General features: G+C 39.1%; 1 protein-coding gene and 1 pseudogene across 2 annotated transcripts; both read right to left on the minus strand.

Moving 5' to 3' along the window:
- Window positions 1-722: 722 nt before the first annotated feature.
- Window positions 723-6,340, minus strand: LOC146308154 (glutamine synthetase-like). The gene is made up of 7 exons (XM_084745724.1): window positions 6,217-6,340; window positions 5,747-5,921; window positions 4,441-4,602; window positions 4,200-4,346; window positions 2,840-2,967; window positions 2,511-2,710; window positions 723-1,424 (listed from the first exon to the last, which is right to left on the minus strand). Exons 2-7 carry the CDS (start codon window positions 5,919-5,921, stop codon window positions 1,115-1,117), a joined length of 1,122 nt encoding a protein of 373 aa, XP_084601850.1. The 5' UTR covers window positions 6,217-6,340; the 3' UTR covers window positions 723-1,114.
- Window positions 6,341-12,031: 5,691 nt separating this feature from the next.
- Window positions 12,032-14,910, minus strand: LOC146308155 (uncharacterized; annotated as a pseudogene). Its single transcript, XR_014772642.1, has 2 exons — window positions 14,288-14,910; window positions 12,032-12,699 (listed from the first exon to the last, which is right to left on the minus strand). The product of XR_014772642.1 is annotated as an uncharacterized LOC146308155 (transcript).
- Between the last annotated feature and the right edge of the window lie 302 nt (window positions 14,911-15,212).

The raw sequence follows: 15,212 nt of genomic DNA on the forward strand, positions 1-15,212 counted from the left end.
ACTCAAGGGGGAGCAAGTGGGGCATTTGCCCAATATCCAAGACAATGTGATAAAATACCCTTCCAGGACATACAACATGACAAGGTGCCCTCTAGGATGCCCTTTCAATGGAGAAAAAGTGGTATAGTGCCATTTAGAGTGGCCCAGTGTTCAAAACCAATGATGAAGCCCCTCCTGTAGATAAAATGTGATAAAGTGCCCCCTAGAGTGCCCTTCCAGTAGATAAAATAACAAGTCCTACAGTGTAAGTTGATCAGCCGTTTATAACCGTCAGTTGTCTATCGATGTAAAGCTAAGCCCATTATTCAGAATGAAAAAGCCCACTGCTCTGAAAATACACGCTCTGGAGTTTGAGTTCAGTGACTGTCTGCCTTACTGCCTGACAGACTCCATTAACATATTTATCAATTTAAACGATATAAACATCTACTCCTTCTAAAAGATTACTAATGATTTCTTACAACTCATAAACAGATACTTACTCATTCGGTGAACATTTGGCAATAATTTTTACTCTGAAAAACGTGAAACCAGCAAACTAATAAGACGTTCCAGACAGTCATGAAAATTTCAACTGAGAACATGCTGGCTGTAGCATTGTTGTTGAAGAATCCAGTATTTCAACTTAGCATGTTTCCTTAATTTGAACCTGTTGTGATTTTGAGTTTTAAAAAATTAATATTTTCTATTCTGATATTTTGCAAACAAATGAGCAAGACAAGTGCAGCACCACTATCTTTATTTCACTTCACCCAAACACATGTGGAGGAAGTTTTAAGAAGCAATCATCCATATATTAATATATTTAATATATTACAATATATATTGCAGCATATGCATGAAGGCTCAGAAGAAAGAAAAATTAAGTGTTTCATAACATTACTTTCACCTCAGACAAAGCTGCTGTACAAAATTCCTAATTTCTGAGGACTGTTACCGCAGAAGTACCTGTCTGTGAACATGGTTATGTAGCCTATATTAACTTTGATAAATAATATATTAAATCTGCATTTATCCATCTTCCAGGGAGAAGTTTTTTTCAAGTATTCAACTGAGGTAAATTGAGAGGCAGATGTATATTTCTATATAATGCAACATAACTGGCATCTTTCTTCTACTTGCTCTCTACTTTATCTTCTGAATTGAGCAGGCAGGTGCTTGCAATGGCCATCGTCACGGCGTATGGGTCACAGTTTGCTGCGGGGCGGCGGTCCTCAAAGTAGCCTCTCTTCTCTTGGCCCACCTGGCGAGGGATGCGGATGCTGGCGCCTCGGTTGGCCACTCCAGCGGAGAAGTCGTGGATGCTGGAGGTTTCATGGAGGCCTGTGAGACGCCTCTTGTTGTCCTGCCCTCCGTTGGGGTCATACACACTGATGTGCTCCGAGTGTTTTTTGCTCAGCTTGTCGATGGCCTGCTCGATGTATCTGTCAGTAAAGGAAACAGAGACAGTTTAGAAATGGTTGCTGCAGTGAATGTTGATCAGTGGTTTCTACTTAAAAACTTTGAATGATTAAAGTTTTAGAACTTCATCAGGCAGTGGGAGTCATGCATCAATATATGAATACTAAGTATAATAATACTATGCTGTAGATCATATACTGTTAATTATCTATTAATTATCTATCTAGTATTTTCCAATGTATGGACTTGCAGTGTCTACCACCAAAAAAAATTTTTTCTACTTGGGGTAGCAGAAACATGCTGTAAACTGACATCAACTAGTTAATAAAACTTGTTAGCAAACAGCTGTTTATTTACATATTCAGCAGATACAAAGCAACACTAGCACTATCTCCTTTTAGCTCAGTTTTTAGTCTCCACCACCTCCTGAGAGAAAAGAGCTGTCTGTTGCGGCCGGAAACAATACTAACGAGAGGGGTGAGACGGACCCAAAACGGAAGCTGAAACTGGGGGCCAGAAAACCAAAACAATGAGCTAAAAGTTGCTGTGATATTGCTCTGATTTGACAGTAGGAATGAATCCTTTCTCACGTGTGATGTATTGTCAGTATAAAAATATTGATTATGGCTGCTTTAAGTTACAAGTTTATATCACTGCAAGTATGAAAAATGGCCAAAATAAGAGAACAAAGACAAAAAAGTAAAGCACAGTTCATTACACTTTTTCATTGTTCTTAGTATTTTTTTTAAAAATTGCATTGTGTGTAATTATATTGTATTAAGACTAAATCAAAAACAATCACAATTCAAAGTCAGTCTATAGCAAAATTTGCCATCATACAATCATAAATAGTGACATGTTTTAGCAACTATGAGTGATACTTTTTACCAGAAATCTTTCTCGATCAAGTGAAAACCAGTGCTGCAGTAATGAATTGACTTTAACATCCTGATGGGGAAATGTCAGTTTTGGAAGACAAAATGCATAAATACATAAACGTGTGTAATTAATAATTCATTGGCTGGGATAATTTAAACCTAAATTATTCAGTGTGCGCCATTTGAAATGATGAATGACTGTTAGAAGTTTGAAAGGAAATGTTTACTCACTGCAGTCCATCCTCTTCCCTCATCTGTTTGGTGCTGACGTTCGTGTGGCACCCAGCACCGTTCCAGTTGCCCCTCATTGGTTTGGGGTCCAGTGTCGCAACAACCCCAAAATCTTCACACACGCGATGCAGCAGGAAGCGTGCAACCCACAGATGGTCGCCCATCTCAATGCCCTCACATGGACCCACCTGGAACTCCCACTGAAGTTGGAAGAAGCAGTGACAGAGAAAAGAGGAAAATAAGGAAATATCAAGGGGAAGTTGCGAAGCAAAACACCCAGATGAGAGCATTTTCTATCTACTGTGCATGAGAGTAACAGTGACACTTACCTGAGATGGCATAACTTCAGCGTTGGTGCCATAGATTTTGATCCCGGCATAAAGGCAGGCCTTGTAGTGGCACTCCACAATGTCCCGTCCATAAGCATTCTGTGCCCCCACCCCACAGTAGTAAGGTCCTTAAAGTGGATGACATGATGGGAAGCTTGTTAAGACAAAACAAATACAAACCTGTACCAAAAGACATTGTATCTGTGATCATCTAGCACTAATAAAGGGTTCATCAGTTGCGATTAATGGCTATATTAATGCTTAATTAAAAAAAAAATAAAAGTGTCTATTTGCACCCAGGTGAAAATAGTCACACAGCAGCTATTTGGCTTTTTACACCTGAGCCCATATAGCTATATAGTGTGATAAAATCACTGCAGGGAGGAGGATGGGCTGTGGTTAAACACAGGACTCTCCTCTGGGAGACTGGGTTTGAGTTCCGACCCGAGGAGTCTGGGATTTGAATACTGCATCAAACTAGAAGTCGGTGTGGACTCATTATTTTCATCTTTTCAAATTATTACTTTCAGTTTTAATATAACTGTATATATGATACTGTTATATGTAACTTCTACTTGATTAGGTCCAGGAAACAACTAGGAAAAGATCAGGGTTTATTTCTGCCGTGCAGGTGTAAATAGCAACATCGGCTATTTGCACCTACATGCAAATAGCTGACTATGAATAGATGCTTGTCTCTGTCATGCTAAGCTAGTATATACACCTGCGTGTATATAGCCACATTGGCAAGTCCACCCTGGGTGCAAATAGCTTTGTTGGCTACTGACACCTGGGTGCTAATAGCATCTGCCTTTTTAAATGATTATTTTCAGTTGCAGATTGGTTAGGTTTCGACCACAACACCAATTGGTTATGTTTAGGAAAAGATCATGGTACATCTCCACCATGGGGGTCTAAATAGAAGTGTTGGTTATGTACTTCCAGGATGCAAATAGCATTGTTGGACAATGCTACAGACAATGCTAATAGCATTTACCTAAAAATTATTAATACTTATAAAATCAATATTGATACGCTATAATGCAAACTTTTGTATTGCAGGTTTGTAAAAAGACTTTTGGCTCATCCATCATTACTTAATTTATCTTTCTATCACTCTTAAATTCACCAGGATTGAAAAGAGTCATTATTTTGGATTTCTACATTTTTTTTTTTTTTTTAACAACTGGTTCATTGCTGCTCTGTTAAGTAAATACTCATTAACTATCAATAAGCCATTATTTACAACTCATGTTCCCTTTATAAAGTATGCCTTATCAAACAATAGAACCTTTTCATCAACATTTCTTCGACATGAAGGAAGTGAATGAAGAGGAGAGAAAAATGACTGCTGATTCACCTTGGGGTGCTGGATATCCATTTGCAGGCCAACTATAAGGATGTCCATCTATTCCTAAGAGTGTGTACTCCTGCTCCATGCCAAACCACATGCAGTGCTCTTTAATCTGCTCCATCACTTGGTTGCAGGCTGCCCGATGGTTCATTTCTAGACAATGAAAACAAACCAGTACAGCGTGTTTGTCCTGACCTTGCTGAGGGGGATTGTGACAATGAAGTGGACAGAAATGTGAACAATGTACCTGCAGGTAAGCGGTTGTATTTGAGGACCTCACAGAGGACCAGTTTGTTGGGGTCCAAGGTGAACGGGTCCCTGAACATGCGGACTGGGATGAGGTACATGTCGCTGTTGGAGTCTTTGGCCTGGGATGTGCTTGAGCCATCAAAGTTCCACTCAGGAATATCTGACCAGACAAATTTACCCAAAAGATTATCATCAAAACATTCAGGGGGAAGAAAAGATGACTTGTAAGACACCTTTAAAAGTTGTCTTGCGGAAAAAACAGTGACTGATATTTGTTCTCTGAGTTTGCATATCACTGAGGCTGCACCAGGATGCTCGTACGCCTGTGATGTGTACCATGTGCAAACCACCCTTCCTATGATGGTCCTCCCTGACAACAGAGCTGCGCAGTCAAACAAGTTCAACCTCTCGATAGCTGATTCTCATATCTATTTTCCGAGCAGTTCTTTCACTTATCGATAAACATCGGTCAGGAAACCTGTGAAATGCTTTGATCATTCTGTAATCTGTACACCAAAGAAGAGTTTTATGGCCGGGCATTAGGCAGCTTGAGATTAAAGTCAAAAAGAATGTTAAAATATTGAGAATAAAATTGAACTTTTAGTATTGGTACAAGGCATAAGAGAGAAAAAAAAGTGGAGAGATCAATTCTAAACAGTCTTAATTGTGTTCTTGGCATTCTCAACATTTTTCTCTCAACATTGCAATATATTCTAAACATTCCAACTTTTTCTCTCAGCAGTTTGGTTTTATTCTCCACATTTAGACTTTTTCTCTTGGCATTTGGGCATCATAGTCAACATTTCAACTTTATTCTCAACATTTCTACTTCATTCTTGACATTTCAACTTTATTCACTGCATTGTGATTTTTTCTCCCAACATTTTGACTTTATTCTCGACATTTCAACTTTTCTCCTGACATTTGAGTGCTATTCTCAACATTTTGACTTTATTCTTGACATTTCAACTTTTTCTTTCAATATTTCAACTTTATTCTCAACATTTTGACTTTTTCTCTTGACATGTCAATTCAAGATAATTGATATTTTGATTTATTCTCAACATTTTGACTTTTTCTCTCAGCATTTGGACATTATTCCCAACATTCTGACTTTATTCTTAATTTTCTAACTTTTTCTTTAAACATTTTGACTTTATTCTCAACATTTCAACATTAAGCTCAACATTTTGACTTTTTCTCTCAGTGTTTGGACAATATTCTCAACATTTCAACTCTATATAATTCCCACTGCTACTCACTCCAGGCAGTAATAAGTTATAAAAAAAAAAGAGTCCATTTACCATCTATGCTTTTTGGCTCACTGTCCAGAGTCCGGGTCTTGTTGCGCAGTCCCTCCCCGGTGCCGTCGATCCAGATATAGGTGACCTGGCACTTCTCCCCCTGAGGCAGGCTCATGTAGTGTTGGCGCACAGCCTTGTTGAGGCTGGAGCTTTTTGACACCGATGCCATACTCATCTTCAATGAGAGATGATGTTTTTATTACATGATATGACAATGCAGCTTTATTGTTTATGTCCTAAGTCTTTCTATTCATTCATCCATGTTCTACACTAGATTAGTCATTTAATACAGATCAATAGGCTAAGGCCAATTTTTCTTCTTCTGATCATGTAAGAAACAACAACAACAACAACAACAACAAAAAGACATTTGACAAACATTACTCAAACTATGAGAGCTGTATTTATCAGAACACACAATAATATTGAACAAACCAAATCTAATAAGGCACATAGAGATAAATACTTACTGTGTTACAGGTGTCTTCACGTGTAGTCAGGTGTCTACAACACAACTGTGAGCTGCCTAAACCTGTTTGTTGTATTTAAGTGGAATGCAAATTGCCACGCTGATGACACATACTCACACGTCATCTACGCAATGACATTTCAGAGGCCTTACATAAGTGTAGGTGTGTGTTTATGTGTGTTTGATTCATGACATTCATGGCAAGTCAAATGCTTCACACCCCTGATTGTTTTTTTGGAAACATGGCTACTTCTCTTTAATTGAGAAAAACACAATCCAAGCAGTTAACATATTACAACCTTAATGTATGTATAAACATTTAAATTAACCTCCTCAGCCAAGATCACCTCCTTTTGTCCTTTATGTCTTAAATCAGACAAACAAAAAACAATAATTCAAATCACTGCACAGGTACAGCTGAGATAGACATAAACTCCCATGAGAGATAGTGATGAACACCTACTTGTGGCAAAGAAGCCATCTGCTGATAGTGTGTGACTGCTGTTTGCTGAGCAGAGGATCTTGCAGCTCAGTGAACACATTTAGAGATGAGAAGCTGCTCATTATGCTCAGTTTCCATCAGGTTAGCTGTTCTGAGATCAGGCACGAGGGCAGAAATTCGACAACTCCAACAGAAACAGGAGTGGTCGCATGGGACTCTGTGATGGTGTGTTTAAGTGTGTGCTGTGCGCTCAGAGCTGACCAAAGACACAGGCAAGATAAGCTGCTTAAAGGGCCGAGGGCCACTGAGGGCCTCCAGGGACCCCAAATCACAAAGTGCTGTTGTATTAAAAAAATTTCCTTGTTTTAATTGGACAAGAGTGCTTTCTAAAGGGCCTTCAGGAAGTTTTTATGAGCCCAGAGGGTCAATAATTCCACAATGGCTGCTAATTCTTATTTATTTATTTATTTTTTTATACCTGGCTTTATTTTTTAATGTATTTTGAACTGCTACTTTGGTCCACAATAAAATATTGCAGGAACTACTACATGGATTGCCATGTAATAACAGATTTCCATGGATGAATCATACTGACTTTGGTGATCCTCTGTCTTTTCTTCTCATGCTACCAGCAGGTCAGAGTTCTCACTTTTCTAATGAATTCTCTATATATCTACGGGATGAATTGGTACCAGATTTAGTGGAGACCTTCATGGTTCTCAGTCAAAGTATCCTCATGACTGTGGTGATCCTTTGACTGATGCTGTCAGGTTGATATTTGGTTCAATGTCTCAGCAACTATTGGATGGATTGCCAGACATGCCACAGACATGTCCCCTTCAGGATGAATTGTAGTAACTAATCCTCTGACTGTACATACTCAGTTTTGTGCTGTTCAGCAAATGTTAGCTTGCTAACATGTTTAACTGAGATGGTGAACATGTTAAACATTGTACTTGCTAAACATCAATGTTTAGCATTGTCATTGCAAGTAGTCTATGTTAACATTAGGATATAACTCAAAGCATCAGTGTCCACACAAATCTTTTCGAACACGTGGTCATCCCAACTTGTCATGCACTGACGAAATGTCGCTGCTCCTCAGCGTCTGATTGTGATGCAGAGGTCATCCTTTAGCAGCAGTATCTGATGTGGACAAAAAGACATTTTTAACACCTGATTAATGCTGATGAAAGGTTGCAAATTGGCTAAGTTTGACTAAGTTTCTTAGTTAGGTTTAGGCACAAAAACTACATGGTTACCATGTTTGGGGTTATATTCAAAGGTTCAAGAGATCTACATGGAGAAAGTTACAAACTTTTTTTTTTTACTCCATGTAAACCATTGCACCCTTGAATGCAACACCACTCATTGAGATTGGTTGAGAAATGAATGTTATAGTACTTTTTATCCAAAAAACTTCAGCTCTTCAGCTCAAAAACTGAAGATAATAAGTCACCTAAGTTGAGAAATTAGTCAACAATGTGCTTCCCATGGGAGTCGAATCCCAATCTCTCAGGTGGACGACCACCACAATCTGCTCAAAGTGTGGACCATAATTTTACCAGAAAACCCTCTCTGCAGCAAACGTTCTTGGCTTTCTGACAGACAGTCCTGAAAAGCTAATTCCCTCATGTGTCCACTGTGCCTATGCACAGCCTTATAGAGCTCCTAGCATGGCTTTACTCTTGGTCTTGTTTTAATGTCTTGTAACTATAATTGCCTCATTGTCTCATATTTTATAAATTCACCATGTGATTGATGTTTTAATGATCTGAGACAATAACACATTGCCTGAGTGGGTGAACGAGAAATTAGTCCCTCAAAATATCTGAAGGTATGAAAATCCCAAACTGGACATGTGGATCTTCACAAAATGTGAAGCACTTTTTAAATGTACTTAAAGTAATTTTGGGTGTAGTATAGGTAAGTATAGATATTGCACAAGCTTTCCACCAACAAAATTAAAGTTTGGTGTAAATGATAGCTGCATAAAGTACAACTAACAGAGAGCAGATATATTATAGGCAACAGATTTACCTAATATTTAGTTTTGTTTGCGTTCTTTAGCTGAAGTTAAATTACATAAGAGGTCCACAGCTAAAGTTCAAGCTAGGATAGGCCTTCTATTAATGATGTACAGATGTACAGAATGATTTGTGTTTGTTTGTTTGGTATGTGGGTGTGTGTTTCTGTAGGTGTGTGATGTACCAATGACTAGATTACAGTTGGACGTGAAACCACATCAAACAGGTGGATACGGTCAGCAGGTATTACTAGATTTCTGAACATTTTCTGGGGATGAGACTCACTGGATCAACTGGATGTTTGATGAAAACCATTAGTTGCCTCCCTCCTTTAATAACAACTATCAGCAGATCAGCACTGATGTCTGTAAATACCTCCTGTGAGCGACGGACTTGCCATGCAGCATTCCAGTTTTACCTAGGAGTAATTCTCAACAAAAACAATGATGCAGTACAAAGGAAACAGGTGACGATATTCTACACCCAGTTGTAAATAGTTACATGATAACTATTTAATTCACCCTTATCATATTAAAAAAAGAAATTTCACTGAATTAGAGGTGTCTAGCTCAGCAGTTTTAGTTTTGTGTAGAGTAGTGATACTCAACCAGGTCCTGTGGGGCCAAATCTGGTGAACGATAGGGTGCTGGGGGGCCTCCAGCCATTTTCAAAATGAAAGTAAATTGTCTCACACAGGCTTTCTCAGGAAGGGGTGACAAATAAGTGGAATAGGTGAGGGTGTTAGTAATAGTGACTGCCTTTGAGGTTGTGCCAAGTACGGTAAGATTAGAAGGAAAAGGAGTTAAACAGAAGTTCAACAGAAACGTGCAAGAGCTCAAATATTTTTATGAATCATTCAAACATTACAGCGTTTGAATGTTGAAAGAGCTTCCGTTGTAAAAAGTCTGTCAAGTAATACCAAAGCTTTTATATCTAAAATGTAGTTGCAGTTATTAAAATCAGAAAAATATCTGACTTATCTGTCAGTTCTTGCATCAAGCTAAGTCAGATGATTTGAAAATAAAGAATTTCAATGTACTAAGGCAAAAAAAAAAAAAAAAAAGATTGAGTATCCCTGGTGTAGAGATTTCAAGATATCTACTCTAAAACTGCCACCACAATACAATGAAAGGGAGTGGGACTTTATTTGTGCTGCTCAAAGCATTAAAAAAAAAACCACATTTGTAATTACAGCTGCTGCACAGCAATGGATCAGGGCGGGGCTTTTTGAGTGGGAAGAAGAACATTAGCACACGAGTTCAGTATCACCCAGGAGGCAAGATCACAACCTCTGACTCCAAGTCACAACCCTGTTGAGCTGCATGTTGACTCACAAACCACAGATGGCTTCACATTGTGGCTCTGGCAGTCAGCAGAGCTGCACTCAGGCAAATTTCAACAGTTTTCAACAGAAAATGCAGAGAATTTGTGTTGTTTGTCTAGACAACATATAGGTGCCTGTAATGTATTTTCACAAAGATTGATTGCTCCATAAGAGACAAGCTGAGGTTTAAAGATGCTCAGTTTTCCACTTTTTGAGATTGTTTGTTTGATTTAGCAGCATTTTGGTGCAAGTTTATAAGTTGTAGCACATATGGATGATTTGTTATTAAATTTCAAAGTTTTTAAACTTAGACGATTGCTGTAGCGCCACCATCAGAACTATTATCCTACAAAGCAAGTAAAGGAAATTTGGAATAGGGCTGAAACTATGGGCAAAGTTTGGTTTATTTTCATGCAGCTTGAAGGCAGATTACCTGGGAGGAAGAAGAAGAAGATTGACAAAAGCCTTGCAGTAGTTCCAGCAGCTGATTATGTCTTGAGAAACACTGGATGAAAGAAACCATTAATGAACAAATTTTTGTCTTATTTAAACCTTTGATTTGTATCTATGATTTATTCTTCATTTGTTAGCACCAACTGATTTCTGAGATTCATCAATGTTTTCTTATTTTTGCTCTTCTCTTAGGTAAGAGAATATTTTAAGAATGTCTGAGAGCACTCCTACCAAGATGAGAGAAAAAACATCTTGTTTTTTGTTTCCTCTAATTGTTTGTCCAACACAAAGAAACACAAGTTTAAAGAATAGTTAAATATTAACAAATATCACTTATGATAATAAGAATCATTATGTATAAATAATTGTTTTTATAGTTGCAATTAAAATATCTATAGTTATACAATCGTCAATATATTCAGTGTTTCAGTACTCAAGTTTTGTGGTGTCTCTCCATCCAGTACAACATGAAAAAGGTTTGACCACACTCATCAACACCCTCATTTTTCCTGGGTTTCTCCCGGCAACCTCGTGAAAGTCCCGTGCATGGCCCTCAAACTTTACCATGAATAAGGATTATACACTGATCCTATAAATGTATGTTTGTCTAATGTCATCCAAGTTGCCACATCGTGTGTGAAAAACAATCATTAATAAATCCACACAATACAGACAATTTCAACCCATCTGTCACGGCAACCTGGCGATGAACAATCTGATTCAAGGGACATGGGAGCAGTAGCTCTCTGTGCAGGCAGACAGGCCAGATAACTTAAAGGGACAGTTCCCCCCAAGTTCACCCCAGTTCACACATAGTTTTCTCCTGGCCTGTGGGGTTATTTATCCATCTAGATTTTTTTTGGTGTGAGATATCAGCCCTAGAGATGTCTGTCTTCTCTCCAATATAATGGGACTAAATGGCTTGTGATGCTCAAAGCACCAAAAAACAAAAGCTGAATTATTCAAAACTAGTGTCTCTTTTGAAAAGTCATGACCTGATTACTCAAGATAATCCACAGACCTTGTTGTGAGCAGTTTCATGTCAGAACTACTTTCTTCCTAACAGCAAAGAAAGTAGTTCCAGCAGAATCAACTGCAGAAAGAAAGATCCTAAATGAAACGGCTCACAACAAGTTCTGTGAATTATCTTGAGTCACTTTGTCATGGTGTTTGAAAAGAAACACTGGTTTTGAGTTTTTCAAACGTCTCGGTCTTTGCCATTTAGTCCTATTATATATGAAAGGAGGCAGGCATCTGTGTGGCTGATATCTCCACCTTACACTCACACCAAAAAATCTGGATGGATAAATAGACAGTCCAGGGGAAAATATGCATTTTTTAATTTTATTTTAGGGTGAACTGTCCCTTTAACTTAGCTGTTAGCCTAGCTGTTGTCAAAATGTCAGGGCAGAATGTCATTCTGCCTAAAGAATTGAAATACCCCCCCCCCCCCCCCCCCCCCCCAACCATCTGCATCAACAGACAACAATGTTAGTAGGTTGCTAGTAGCAACTTAACGTTTATCATGTCCATCAACATCAAAGAGGAGTAGGATTGGCTGGAGTGGATTCTGGCTCTTTTTCTGGCCTCTTTATTTGATATTTTTACTGTAGCGACAGACAGAGAGCAATATGAGAAACGGGTGAAAGGTCCCTGACCATAAACACAGTGGGAACATGGTGATTACATGGTGCATCTTAGACAAATAATAACTTACTGATGCTCGTGCCTTTAAAAGGCTGTCATAGCAATAAAACCAAACCAGAACACTCTGTGGTGCAGCTCAAAAACAGATGAAGAGGCTCAGATATTGATCTGATGAGGATCAGTCATGAAAATCACTACTGACACACAATGCCTCATATTTTTAACAAACAAAATAACAGAAATGCTGCATTTTTTGGCCTTTTTAAAAAGCAGTTTGGCCATCTGCATATTAATTTATATCAGGCCTAAAATCCTCTCAGTTAAAAGGTTTGTATGTTGCAGAAATAACCACAGTAATAAATGGTTCAAATGCCCAGAAGTGCTGGATCAGGCCTGCAGACAACAGCTTCACATTCAGAAGACACTTGGAGATTAAATCAGTTATTCTTCAGTAAGTGTCCGTCTATGTCTGGTGTCTCTCCTCATCAGGCTTTTCTCACGATGCGGCTGCACTTCCTCAGGTCCCTCCCTCCTCTGTCAGTCCTGATTGACTGACTTTGCGTCCTCCATGCTGCCTGACACACTCGCGCACTGAGGAGGAAGTACACGAGAATATAACAGGAGTGACTTGATTAGAAACCACAGAACTTTCAATCATGAGATCAAAAATCAATCATTTTTCCTGCTGGACCAACATCTGACTCAGTATTTTCAGTTTTTCCCTGAAGCAAACTGATTCATCCAGAGATGATTTTTTAGATCAAATACAAACTCATTTTTGAAAATTGAAAGTTTGCCAAGGAAACACGTAACTCCCCTCCAGTTCCCATAAGGCCGTCCCATTTATTATAAATAACACTTTAGGAATGTTTCAGGTTCATTTCCTCACCCTGTCTGCATACCTTTTTGTTCTTTCAGTTTGGGGCTATTTTAAGGATTTGGTTCAGGATCTTTAGCTCCAGTGAAGGGAAATAATACTACAGTAGGCTATACAATGCTCTCATGTGATTCTAACTTTGTGGCAACAGTTTGTGTTTGTAACTTTCCTGCTTCAACATGAAAATGTCCCTGAGCACAAAGACAGCTCCTTAAAGAAATGGTTCTCCCAGTTTAGTGTGGAAGAACTTGCCTGGCCTGCACAGAGTCCTGACCTTAACCCCAACACTTTGGTATGAACTAACACATGTGACTGTCAGGTCTGATCACTCAATATCAGCGGCTGACCTCACTAATGCAAAGTTTCTTGGTTTATAAAACTCAGGCGTAGATTTCTTGGGGAAATGCATTTGCCTCACCCAATAAAAACATTAAAGTAGCAGAGGACTTTTATTTTGATAAACTGCTAGCATGCAACTCACAGACAGAAAAATGCCTCTGGTAAAGTAAGTGCTGGCAGTATGTTATAGTAATCTTACTGATTGTTTGACATTTTGTGGCAGTAGATCTAAATTCTACTATTTTTGGACTACCCACCTCTATGAGCTGCTTCAAGCTTTGGCCTCTGCTGGTCTGCCTAAAAAATGCAAATATTTGTTTTAAATAAGTCCAGTCTTTTTAGTCAAGCAAGTCTCAAGTCCTCAGATGTGTGACTCAAGTCCCTCACCTCTGGAAACAACCTGTGTGTTTTACTCCTACACTGGAGAGGGAGCAGGACTCATTTTCTCATAATGACACATGAGCAAGTCTTATTAACTGAAGAAAGCCATGAGATATGGTCAGAAGCACTGGTAGAAATAAATAAATAAATAAAATTAGTGAGTTTTTAATGTTTTATTAAAGATATGTATTCAGGTGAAAGATGAACATCCTTGCTTATATGTTTATTCTATTTAGACTAAATCTAATTTTCTAATTGTTTTGGTTATGGTCAAAATATTGTAATGAAACTTAACTTCCAGTTGTTTGTCTTGGTATCAAAAAATGAGTGATAGCAACCTCAACAATATCAATTAATGGATTATTAATGATTCATCAATTTCAATTTCTCTGTTGGCCAGTAATCCTTTGAGAGCAGCAGTACCTCCTACATCCAGATGTTACTTCTGATTGATGAACCAAATATAAATCACACACACACACACACACACACACACACACACACACACACACACACACACACACACACACACACACACACACAGAGGCACTGTTAGGTTTAGCCTTATGTGGACACACACACCTGGAGCGCAGCAGCGGTCCAGCAGCAGCTTTGCGGGGTTTGTTGCTCTGTCTGCGGTACTGCATCCAGCCACACACCAGCTCGTGCGCGATCATGACGTAGAGTAGGAAGATGAGCACGGCGGGATCCATCAGCCGCACGCGCCACTGGATGCAAATAAAAACGGTCCAGATGCTGCGGACGGAGCGCGCTGGCGGCGGTCTCGTGCAGGATGGAGGATGATTAATGACGATGATGATGAGGAGGAGAGGGTCCTCGTGCCCAAGTTTCCCCGTGTCCACTCCAACTTTCGGCACTCAAGTCGCGAGACAAAAACGGCTGCCGGGGTGTACGCGCGCGCTCCACCCATGACACCACATCGTCCTCCAAAACCACCCGCGTGAACACCGTGATCTTCTCTGTGTCTCACTGACAACAGCTGAGAGGCACCGCGACAGCAGCACACAGGGGACACCGGAGGATGTTGCCGTAGAGACGCCACCGTTGCTAAGGACATGATGTCGTCATCCCTTCTTCCTAAAGATGTGCGAGGCTTTTGACCACCAGAGCCGCGCGGGGAGCTGCAGGCGACCATCAGCCTCTCACACAGGATGATGATCATTTCCACTGATCAGTTTTTAACAATCAATCAACATTAGTAAAAATAAAATATCAACATTAAAATTTGCGAAAGCTCATGTTATATCTGCAGCCAAAAAGTGTACAAGAAATTTGAGAAGGAATAATCAGAAACCTGTCAAAAAAAATCTATTTAAAAAAAAAAAATAGTTTCCAGACTGCTTTAAAATTTAAGTTGACTGAATTTGAAAAGAAAAGCTGAATCAAATAAACTTGCTTTTAATTCAGTTGCACTTGAGAAAGCATGTTCAATCAGCTTAACATATTAAGATCAGCCAAAATCTCTTCAGTCACGCTGATGAATATC

The sequence above is a fragment of the Lutjanus erythropterus genome, chromosome 20 (assembly GCF_056507025.1).
Source record: "Lutjanus erythropterus isolate fLutEry1 chromosome 20, fLutEry1.hap2, whole genome shotgun sequence".
Taxonomy (NCBI): domain Eukaryota; kingdom Metazoa; phylum Chordata; class Actinopteri; order Lutjaniformes; family Lutjanidae; genus Lutjanus; species Lutjanus erythropterus.

Coding starts and splice junctions, on each gene's coding strand:
- LOC146308154 (XM_084745724.1), bottom strand. CDS start 5,921: ATGAGTATGGCATCGGTGTCAAAAAGCTCCAGCCTCAACAAGGCTGTG. Junction 2,711..2,839: donor CTGAAGTTATGCCATCTCAG/GTAAGTGTCACT, acceptor TTCCAACTTCAG/TGGGAGTTCCAGGTGGGTCC. Junction 1,425..2,510: donor AGGGAAGAGGATGGACTGCA/GTGAGTAAACAT, acceptor CTTTACTGACAG/ATACATCGAGCAGGCCATCG.